General features: G+C 34.6%; 1 protein-coding gene across 3 annotated transcripts in view; it reads right to left on the reverse strand.

Moving 5' to 3' along the window:
* Pvr (PDGF- and VEGF-receptor related) overlaps positions 1-12,617 on the reverse strand; it is a 105,843-nt gene that overhangs the window by 67,769 nt on the left and 25,457 nt on the right. For all 3 annotated transcript variants that reach the window (XM_023174138.2, XM_074185301.1, XM_074185300.1), the window contains exons 2-4: positions 11,815-11,939; positions 5,024-5,204; positions 1,678-1,814 (exon numbers count right to left, since the gene is read on the reverse strand). In XM_023174138.2, coding sequence (XP_023029906.2) covers positions 1,678-1,814; positions 5,024-5,204; positions 11,815-11,939 — 443 coding nt within the window. The remainder of the gene's footprint in view (positions 1-1,677; positions 1,815-5,023; positions 5,205-11,814; positions 11,940-12,617) is intronic.

Below are 12,617 nucleotides of genomic sequence, written 5' to 3' on the forward strand. Positions count from 1 at the left end.
CTTTTTTTACTTTTTACATTATTTGAAGGCTTCAGCACTGGTCTAGTTACAAACTATTGATCCCCAAAAACTTACTTGTGGATTTTTTCAGCTTCCCATGGATTTCTAAACTAGTTGTCGAAACAAAGCTGCATAGTCTAGTTGATCACTGAAGATTTTGAAACTGTTGTTTCTGTACAATATATTTATTTCCAATGCTTCCAACATATTCATCTCCCTTCCTTTATTGAACGCTTGTAGAATTTTCATGTTTTCTTTATTCATTGTGTGGTTTGTTTCTTGTAGATACCCATGTATAGATGATTTTTCATCTGATAATATATGTTCCCGGTATCTTATGTTGATATTTCTGCTTGTTTGGCCTGTATAATCTGTACGTTCTAACCTATAAATGCCCGGTTTTTTCACTTATCCCATCCCTTTTGGGTTTCATGTTGAATAACATGTTCCTTAAATTATTCTCACTAGTGATTGGTGTAATTATGTTGACTTATTAAAAATAGTTTATTATATTTTCGGAGGTCATCAATCGAACAAGTTACCTCTATTCACTAAGATATATTAGAATGGTAAATCACAGTTATTATCAATCCTATTTGTGAACTCAATATTTAGGAATCTGTTGTAGAGACAACGAAATCATTATATCCGACTCCATTCAGTTATTTCTAGAAAATTTAAAATTCACAATTCACATCGACGAGAGTCGATGATACAAATCAAAAAACCTTCGAAAATCTATTTCTGTTCAACAAAAAATGAACTCAAGTCGAAAATTTTGAACATGGCCCTATATATTTTTCGAATGATTAGAAATAATGTAGAATGTTACCGATTTTTTTCAAAATAGTATATGTCCCATTTTCCCCTAATTAAATATGGTGGCAATATGAAGTCATCTATCTAAATTATGTCAGAGTTTGATGAAGTAAGAAATGAAAGACGAATTTTGCTCATTTTCGAAATGGAAATTCAAGAAATGAAATTTTCCACAGGTTCCCTTTTTATAAATTTTTGGAAATATCATGTTTTACTCTATGTGTTGTTGAAGGCTTTGAAACGTTCACTTTTTGACTGGTCACAGAATAATGAACTCATGATATGTTTGACATTTTTTTGTGGTACAAGAAGTACTTGAAAGTTTAAATTTGAAAAATCCCACTTTCTATTGGGGAATGCGAGAGAATTGAAACTTTTCATGTTTTTCACCACTTTTATTTGTAACTAACGTTACTGCAGTCCTATAAGGACATTTTCGAACTTATACATTAAACACGAGTAACGTTTGTTACAAAAAAGTGATAAAAACATATAGAAAGTTGTTTCAATTCTCTTTTTTTTGTATAGGGCTCTATTTGAAAGTTTTGATTTGGGTTCCTTTTTGGGTTACATAATTTTTTTTTCATTAGAAATGTGGGCATCATTGAACTATACATTCATTTCGGAATTCAAATTTCTAAACCCAAAAACAATTGAATGGCTCTGTGTACAATAACTTCGTTACCCGGTATAAGGTAGACAGATGGTTCCTGACAGAGAAAAGACGAGAAATTCCGGTTTATTTATTTTCGAAGTTAATCTGGTATAAAATCCAACCACTGAAACATTGTGTACTCCCCTGAGGTCACCCCTGTATCCCTCAAACGGTTATCAAGTTATATTGATAGAATTACTCACCAGGGTACCGTCAGAGTATGCAAGTCCAACTTTCACATTGGGTGACGTTGGTCTGCAAGGTATGACGGCTGTAGTGTACTGTTGAATGTATACTTGTTGAACAACTTCCGGACTAGTAACAGAGAGATGAAGATCATCTGCAAAACATCAAGAAAAAAGTCATTAAATCAAAAATCATCATCTCAGAGTATGGTTCAATCATTTTCTATGTCTTACTCGCATTCATATGCTCTCAAAAATAAGTTGTCGGCACTGTATGAACAGTAATTGGAATGTTGTTTTTTTAAACGGACGTTTTATTAAATAATCAGATACTAATTCTACTATATATGAAATTTATGTTGTTCAAATCTTATTGATGAGATAAACATTCATCAGAGCTTTTACAAAAGATGCAGTCAGTTCTCTTGACTCAATTATCCATTGAAAATAAACCACCGAAATAATCTTATCACAAATTTAAAAATGTATGGACTGAATTTCCGGAATGAGAGTGGAGGGCAGCATTACCGCCAGCAAGAAAAATATCAGTGGTTACAATTCTTAAGCCTCCAACTCACGATGACTTTTCTCTGTGGGGCATATTTCGGGAAAAATTCGACGCAACAGCTAACGCCAACGGCTGGACGAAGAAGAAAAAACTCACTACATGATTTGACACTCTGCGAAGTTGAAAACTGGTAGTATTATATAATATTCCAGAAAGTAACTAAAATTATAGGCACTAATGCTCAAAGCAAATGTACCCGAACCAATCAACAGAATAGACGATATCTATAATCGCAGAAGACTCTGGTAGTAAGAATTGAAAGTTACTGAGAAAATTGGGAGACATCTACTTGATATTCGAGAATATACACGATTTACTCTACGCATCAAATTTCTGGTAGATCACAATGGTATTTGCTTTCTACTATAGTCATATCAGAAGAAGCAAACAAGTTACTCTTGATGGGGTAATTCGAGAAAAAAAGAAGTATTACGCCATTGCCCCCTTCTCATAGCCTTTGAACGCAGTGGTCAGACTTCTGATATCAGTTTTCGGTATAACAATGTTTCATTCTCTAATGAATATGGATAATTCTACCAACATACGAGAATGTTTGAATGTGGTATTTATATTCGGAAACAGCGAGTTGTAAATACAGATGACATCTGTTGAGAATGCGGAAGAATGGTTACAAGCGACAGTGAGTCGGATTTAATTTTTTTGCTGAAGCTTGAGAGTCGTTTACCCTGTTTAATTCTCTCAAGTATCTAGAGAATGTTTCACCCAATTTTTTTCATGACCGCCATTTCACAAATCTTTTCTTGCATAACTTTGTGCAGGTCGATTATTGTATGTTTGTCATATTCTTTCAGAAATTATTTGTGTCGCTCACAAATTTCCTACCTACTGTTATCTAGAGAATCATATCCATATAAAACATATCGATCTGTATCTATACTTTCAACGTGGAGTTAGTATCGATCTTGTGCACCTTCTTCGTTGCCATATGTTCCGTGAACATGTCAAATCCGTTTCTCCATATATTTAAAAAAATCAAATCATCCAATCCTGGACAATTCAGTAAATTCATCAATATTCAAAAGGATCTCCCATGCTATTGTAGTGTTTTCGTCACACATTTTATTTCCGAACAAGCAAGTTTTGGCAACTTATTCCGGACCATAGATGAAAAAACATCTGTTCAGTCATTATCACTGGGACATGCCTTTGCACCTGAGAATTTTATAGTACCTAATCTGTTCTCATTGTTGTGGTAGTGTTGTGTCCCTAATATGCCATTTGATAAAGTTATATAGTATTTTCATAACAAATAAAATGAATGCTTCGTCTACAAGTCTTCACCAAATCCTATCTGGTTTACCCAGGTTTCGGTATGAACGTGGTTTTAATGTCTCCATATTTTGGATATTTACTCCAGTACCAAACTTTCGAGGATTATATACAGTATTTGAGGTAGTCCGTTGTGCAGCATTGCTAGATGAATAACGTTTAGTCCTGGCGACCAATGTGATTGAATCGATTTCACATGCCATTTCCTTTTCTGTAAATATATCCCTTCCTTTGCCATCTACCAATACATTGTAACAATACTTTCACTGGCGGCTATATGCAGTATTTTGTGCCTGGCTATCCATTTACAACTGCGGTTTATTTTATTGAATTGAAGTCTTCTAGCTGTTGATTCTACACTGGATCTATTAAATTAAGTGTTGGCACCCAGTTCCCTGAACATAAAAGAATTTGTATCTCGGGGCATACCGATACGTTGAAAATAGCTGAATAAGCACGTTATTGCAGTGGAAGAGTTCCAAGGGTTAAGACTATATTCGGCGATGTAAATTCAGAAAACAAAAGAAAATTCAATTCGAAAGAATAAGGAAATCATCCACAGATGTAATGTTGCCACTTGCATTGAACTATACACGTATCAAACCAATTGATACAATAAATAGGAACGAAGCCACGTTTACCACTAATGAAATGAAATTGGAGAGCCATCAAAGTTGTGATATAGCAAATTTATCTTCGACCGACAAAACTTACACTTTCATGAAAACATCTGTTTTCAATGGTACGGCCACAAAGTCATCAGAAGGTATGATTTTATCATCATAGGAGTGAATTATTTGAATCAATTTTTTTCAGTAAGGTCAATTATTTAATGGCGTGGGCATTTAGATATCATAGGCAACGATGTTCTAGAAACGATGATAATCTTCATTTACGAGCCCTGAACTAGCTATGGAGGTACCAAAGTTTGTAGTAAGGAGGAGACCTGGGAACCTGGGGATACCCATGGAAAACTTTTGAAAAGGAGCACTCAAAACACAGAACTACATCAATGGAGCAGGATCGAGAGCGGGGATTGGCCCCGAATAATTACACCACTAGCCACTGGGCACATTGCATTGAGGATAAACTTAACAGAAAACCTGTTTGAATAGATACTTCAGCGGTAGGAATTGCAAAAAAACAATTCTGCACGTTTCATGTCAATGTGAAGCACTGGATCAGAAAAGTCAAGCATTTCATAGAAAACCCAAATCACATTCAGAATAGATTGATTATTCAATGTAAGAACTGTACAAAATAGAAGGGGAACAGTGTTTCTGAAAAAATGGGAACTTTTTATCGGTGGATTAAACTACGAGATTATAAGATAAACATAATAACAGCAATATATGGACTGTTGCCCCATGGCGTATTCTTGGTGTTACAGTTAACTCATTCATATAGAGACCTAAACTGTAAACCATAAGTGTGTGTACGGCTATTCGGCAAACTATGTTGAGAATAACAATTTCAACCATAATCATTAAAAATATGATAACTCACCTTCTACATAAAGATAAATCTTCGCTTTCTTATTTTGATTCTCTTTATAGTGACAGTAATAAAATCCTACAAATTTGTACGTCATATTTGTGATATATAGTCGAAGACCAAACTTGTGAAGTGCATCTGTCGGGGTTTCTTCTTTCGTTTCAAATGTAGTCCATGATTTGTGAGAACCGTGCTAAAAAAAAAGTATAATTAACTAAAAATGTTCAAATATTTTGTTGGAAATTGAAAAGTTTCTGATACGAACTAACTGAATAAAAATATTTTGAAATATTGAAAAATCTGCAAAATATGAAGGTATTGAAAATTGATAATCTAGTTATTGACGTCGTTGAGTATTGAGTTGATACAGAAAAATGTATAAGGAATAACTTCATTTTCGAAACAATTTGGTTTTCAATCGAGGCAGTTTAATTAGAAATAGTAATGCCCTGATACGGAAGACGACACAAACTTAGAGCTCTGTGATAGAATTTCATCCAGATTGGAAGAAAATCTTATGTGGCTTATTTCATTCAATGAGTGTCCATATGACATGTCAGGTGAATTCTCATATGAGGAAGGATTTTTCTAAAAGTTTGAGGCAGTGCAAATGAACATCCAAACTTCAAAACATACGAAACAGGCACCGGGTCTCGGATGGTGAAGGTAATTGAAAGTGTGGGACAAAATTATATAGGTGGTTTAACCTCCACACGATCCATAATAGAGATATTGACAAGCACGCAAATTAAGGAATTGGGAACAATGAAGATATTCGCAGCCAGGTGGGCTTATGTCGTGAAAATTATCTTTGTCTTCAAATGGATTAATGACTTCGAGACAACTTGAAGTGAAGAACCTTCGAAAATTTTCATGATGAATAAAAATACCATTTAGGAATATGAGAAAGCCACTCGTCGAGAAGAAATTTTACACGATCTCAATGGAGGAGTGGTGTTGAGTGGTAATTTAACAAACGAACAAACTCTGGTTTAAAATTATTTGATTTGAAATTATTCTGTGTAAGTCTCAGTAGACTCACTAAGACGTTCGAAATTTTCAATTAAAAATTAGCCCATTCCGTTAACCAACTAATTCTATTTGTGCTAGTGATGAACTATCATTGGACTCGAAAAAACGCTCCAATGTAAAAACAAGTTTCTCTACGAGTCCGGACCTGATCGGTGATACAGTGAAACGTATCAATAAACAGATCCTGAATTTTACTGGATACTTTGATTTATATCGAAAGTAAATAGAAAACAAATCTACCCAGCACAGAGAGTATTAACAAAAACATTGTGGTATTTTATCATACGGATAAGGTACGAAGATAGGGCCGTCTCCGAAACTTTTCTAATGATATTGAAACGAATAACAACGTCATGATGAATCAACAAATGGAGATATCTGACTACAGAATCCTTCCAGAAATTCTATCCACCAACGAAACCACTGAAATACCTACTTCACAAAATAAAACATATTCTGCAGCACTTACACAAAATCAATTTCATACCAGAGAACAAGCAATCATCTTCACTTCTATTGACGGAATCAAATTCCAAGAATACATCTTTGGGCTAGGAGCGATTGTACATCCAAGAAATATTATCTTTTCTTCGAGAATTTCTAATAACAGAATATTATATAGCTATCCAACAAAGATATTGTCGAAAACTTTATGACTCAACATGGTTCCATCACAATAAACAATCAACGCATCCAAGCTCGACGTCTAATAACCCCAGCAACACGTTTGGTTCTATTAAACATTTGCCCTTCGATTCGACATCACATTATAGAAACTGAACTGAAGAAATTAGGACTAAGCCTACTATCAGCAACTTCATTCTTGAGAATTGGTTGTATCTGATCCCAAATACAGCCACATCATGAGTTTTCGTCATCAGGTATACATTAGTCCTACCAATGTCACATTTCCAGAATCCCTTCCCATGTTCTATGAAAACATATCATACCGCATATTCGTGTCACAAGACAATATGACATGCTTTAATTGCAAGCAATCTGGCCACTTACCATCTCAATGTACAAGCACAATCACCCAGTCTCGATATTGAAGGAGCATTTGACAATGCAATCTAAATCTATAGAATCATCTCTGGCTAGGAAAGGTATAGAATCGACCATAACTGGTTGGATCTATGCCATGCTGGTAAACATAACTGCAACTATGACTCTTTAAGGCGAGGTCATCGGATTCAGGGTCACCAGAGGCTGCCCTCAAGGTAGGGTACTATCTACCCTTAAGTGGTCGCTCCTGAAGGATAATCTGCTTGATGCCCTCGACAGAAGAAAAGTGTATCTGCAAGCTTATACAGATTACCTTGTGATCTTGGCAAGGTCCACAACGGAAAGGATAGCTTGTAATAGCCTCCAAAGTACGATGGACGTTGTTCACAGTTAGTACCTGAGGAAGCAGATGTCCGTCAACCCCAGCAACACTGTGATAATCCCCTTCACCAGGAGAAAAAAATTAGACGATCTAACGCCACTATCCCTCAATGGTGGGGTCATTCCATTTGGAACGGAGGTGAAATATCTTGGCATTGTCCTTAATAAAAAACTCACATGGAACGCTCACTTGTAAAAAGTTTTACACAAAGCCAGACTGTCCATATAGACATGTCGAAGGATTTGTGGTAAAACTTGGGGTTTAGATCCCAAACAAATTCTCACCAATTACATAAATCAATTTAATGCCAAGTGCAATAGACTCCTGTTTGACACTGGAAATGACCTCTGACCTTATGCCTCCAACTGTTAACTACGAACTGCCTTATAAAATACTATTCCCGAGTAGAGATGACTGGATCCTCCGGGAGAAGGAAATATTAAGAGCAGATAGTTGCTGGTTCCGGTGCATGTGTTTTTAGTAGCCGACCCAGGGCAGAGATAAAAACCTGCCTAGGAACCTATGCGACTGTATTTCAAGCGAAAATTCACGCTATTGAATTGTATGTGGAGAGTTTGGAAAAATCCAACCTCATACACAAGTCAATAAAAGTATTCTCGGGTAGTCAAGCTGCGTTGGAAGCCCTTGGCTCCTACCGAGCAACATCTGAATTGGTAACAAATTGCTCCTCGATAGGAAGACTCAACAGATTCCCTCCGGTCTGGATTCCTAGCCAAACTGGTCTGGAAGGCAATGAGGTTGCTAAGAAGGGTGCTGCATGCAGCTTCATCGGACCAGAACCTTTCATATCGCTTAAGGCTTTGCGAAACAAAGATTGAACACCTGGATGGTAAGAAGATTTATGGACTTCTGGCAGAATCTTCCAGAATTGGTTCACTCCAAGGCGTTTATTCATCCTTATTATTCACCCTTGATACCAAACAGTTTTTGGATTACAGTGAGGATGAACTACGATATCTTATATGCCTTCTTACAGGTCACCGTCATTTGAATCATCATATGCAGGTACTTGGACTGTCGGAAGACAGTATGTGTCGTCTGTTTGGAAAATGATAAAACAGCAGAGCACATACTTTATGCCTGCCCCGCTGGGGACTAAATCAGGTTTTCAAAGTTTGGCAGAGCCGGACTCTTACCATCTGACCTGAAAGACCACTTACCATACAAACTAATCGGTTCGTTAAGAAACTGGGTTTATTTGGTCGATTGTGAATAGGTGTGATCCACAATAAACCCATGCGGGCTGCGGTGGAGGGTCGAATAGTCCCACTCACTGTGGACTTAACCTAACCTAGAATTCATATTGGCAAATACAGGTATTTTGATATTCCTTACTGAATGAAAATGGTGACGTTCTTCCAACACTTCCGGTTATGCCAACAGTTAGTACCAACTTCCTTAGTTGAAATGTAACACTCTGTATATTTTCACATAATGTGAGATCATTCGAAGTAACCTATTCCAAAATGAACCTTTCTCGAAATATTCATTTGTTTGCTCAAAAAATCTAGGTATTCAGCTCTCGGGTGACTCCCCATAAAATTCAAAAGTATAATAGAATACATAAATAAGTTATGACTGATTCATCAGAATATATCATTTCATCCGTTTTGTAGGAGTAACATTTCTAATATGTTATACAATGTGTTCAAATCGATCATTTATTCTGAAGATACCCAAATAGGCCAAAACTCATTCTTTTCAAATAGAAAACCCTATATTTCAGAATAGTTTGGAGATTCCGAGATAATTTCTACTTATTTTCATGACACATTTTCTATATCAAAAGTCAACCGCTCAAGAGATACTTCAGTTTTTCTTGAAAAAATAAAACATGCTCAAGTCTACCATAAAACTATGGACTATGAAATTATAATTTCGAACAGTTATAGAGGAAGTTTATAAAAGGTATTAATTTACCGTCATGTTTTTTCTGAAGAGAGAGTTTCAGATGAAAAAATGATGAATTAAAAAATGTTAACTCTTAATGTTTCATAAGAGAAAGAAAATTAAAAAATTTAGCATTGTCTTTTCACACGAAATATAAAAACCGTTTCAAAATATGTTCCAAAACATTTTTGTTAACTTTTAGGCATTTGATAACTCTTATCATTCTCATCATTCATCAAATTGTTATTTACAGCACGACTGATTTCATCGGCATCTAGTTTATTGGATGAAATTTTCTATTCATCTTTTATGAGTAATTTATCGTTTAATACAATAGGAACGCTATGGAAACAAATGAAGGTAGTTGTCGATTTATTGATGTTGTCATTTGTATGAGTGTATTTTATGAATCAATGAGCAAACGGTCTTATTTAGATTATGAGAACGATTTTTTGTTTAATTCGATCATGATCTATCTATATTAAATATAATCGAATTATCGACCGGACACGCAGGTCATTTTCTGAAAGGTATCCGAAAAAACCCAAACCGAATCAAAATACAGTGAAAAGGCTGTTGTAATCAAACGAGAGCCTCATATGGATGATGAAGATCTGGAAATAGATGTTCTTGGATATTTTGCTGCTCATCTGAATGAGTCTTTGAAAGATTGTGAGTAAAACCTACCAGTTAAACCAGGAACGGCTCACTTCATTTTGAAAAAAGCATTAATGGATACCGTTCAAATATCATCCGATACATAATCTGAAAGACACGAATTTGCTGATAAAAAGTCATTTTTGAGCTGATGAAAATCCACATCTTACCCGTGACTGATATTTCCAAGTAAGTTGGAGTTTTAACATTTATTGTGATATAAAGCACACCTATTTGTACACCAATGATGAAATTTTGATTTGTCAAGGATACTGTAACATACCACAAAATATTGTGAGAGTTGCATTGAATAATTTATCAAGTGAAGATACGGTAAGTATTTTTCACCAACAGTGTAGCACTACCTACTAACTGCTACAGTGACGACGCCATGAATCTGAAGATGTCAATATATCTCAGCCTCAAGAATAAATTTATCAATTAACCAAATTCATCTTTTGTAGTAACCATCAGTAGATGCACAGTGAAAGAAATGTAATTTTCATTCGTTTGACCGATGACACTCAACTTTTTATCAGAGCATAACTCTTTTATTAACAAATTGCTGTCATAAGTACTCAAATCATGGAAAATTATCGGTAACATGTGATTCAAATTGTTGATGATTGACACAATGCGATTCAAATATTCACAATAGATAGTTCTAATTTCAGACTCCGGGACAGTACATTGGTGTATTGCAATTAATGGGCCGTACCTTTGGCCAACACGTTTTCCCGATCCGGGTTCTATGAACTATCATGTATGAAGATATATTGGAAATATTGTTTTTACAGATCCTGCAACAAGTGAGACGAATAGGGCTAGAAAAGTTTCACAAGCATTCAACGCCGATGAAATCAGTCGTGCTGTGAATAATAACATTTGATGAAGAAAGGAATCAAGAGTCTGAAAGTTGACGGAAATATTTTCGAACATATTTTGAAATGGTTTTTATAATTTGTGTGAAAAGACAATGCAATATCTTTGAATTTTTGCTCTTTCATAAACTATTTAGATTAAACATTTTTCAGTTCATTATACATCCATCTGAAATCCTGTATTAAAAAAAACAGGACGGCAAATTGAAAGCTTTATTAAAGTCTTAATTTACGTTTGAAATGAATATTTCATATTTTTCCGACAAATTCTGAAATATCTCGTGATGGGTTCTATTATTTCCCAAAATGAAGCTATGCTTTTCGAAACATTTTGTGGAATTTTGATGAGAGTAGAGAATTGAAAAGAAGTATCTGACACTATGTTGAATCACAACGAAGATACGGATCTAGAATCTTGTTGAAATAAAAGTGTAATTGAAATTAGTCCCATTGAAAAATCATCGAACAAAAGATTGATCTTTCTCAATCCTTCATTGATAATTGAAGTAGTGATTAAATTTCTTGGAAAAAATCAGTGGAATTTCAGACATGGTGATACAGTTGTAGAAAAACCTCGACGTTTTCTATGACGTCATTTTAGAGATAACTTTTCAGTTAGTTGTATTTAATTTACGTCATTGCATGAATCCAAAATACCTACTGGTACACTCGAAGATAACTACTCCATAGATAGAGATTGAAAAAAAATTAAAACTTCTATTAACAGACAAGAAGAATTTCTACCAAAACAAGTTCAGCCCCTTTCAAATAGAAATGAAAAGCAAAATTAAACTAAGGTTTAATCGAGTTATAACTTTTCGAAGGTTCCTCTGTTTCTGGAAATACGTATCGGAACAAAAACTTAATCAAAACAGAATTTATTCTCTCCTTCACTAGGGATTTTGGGAATTTGACTCATGTGTGGTTCTACATACCTCAATATGGGGCGTAGTCCATTGAAGTGGTTTTTCACCTTGACAAAGTACAGAGTAATTCCTGTTCGCTTTTACGATATCTTCAGTCTTATTCAGGATAATTTGAGGTTTCTGCAAACTTGATACTGAAATGAAAAAATTTATTATACAGTTATGTTCAGAAAAGAATATTTTCATATAATATTTTTATGAAATGTTAAGTTAAGTACTTCCGGTCATCGGTTACAGGAAGATCATTACTTATGATTTTTCTCAAACAAGGAAACTGAAAAAAATGGTTTTATTATAAATTATTAATGAGATTTATTTCAAGTTCATAATCAAAAAAATCGTTCCATTCGGATCGTTTCGAAGCGTTGAAGCAATACAGATATGTTTTGGATTAATATTCGAACAGTATTCAAAAATGTGTAGCAAAAATTGATCAAAATACAACTGATGGGGAGGGTTCTCAGATGTTACCTTTCGACAAAACTGTTTAGAGTACAAACTATGGAAGAATAAGAATGCGTGGCTCAATAGATATATACACATATATTTCATTCATATTATTACACAGAAGTATTTATACATATACGTCTCATAAAGTAGTTACACAAAAAGTAAAAATGTATATATGTGAAATCTCACAGTTTATAATTTCATAATTTTCATCAACATAATTTGTCAAACAATAGAATATAAATACCTAAATATGTATGTATGAATATTGTATTGGTAATTTTATCAATGTTGAACTCAACGATAAAAAGGCTCGCACCTTCGACCATTGAACTGACTCCCTCATATGTTAAAAATTTTCG

This window comes from Leptinotarsa decemlineata, unplaced genomic scaffold, assembly GCF_025532065.1.
Source record: "Leptinotarsa decemlineata unplaced genomic scaffold, Ldec_3_MD MMD2_tig00026369_RagTag_RagTag, whole genome shotgun sequence".
In the NCBI taxonomy this organism is placed as follows: Eukaryota; Metazoa; Arthropoda; class Insecta; order Coleoptera; family Chrysomelidae; genus Leptinotarsa; species Leptinotarsa decemlineata.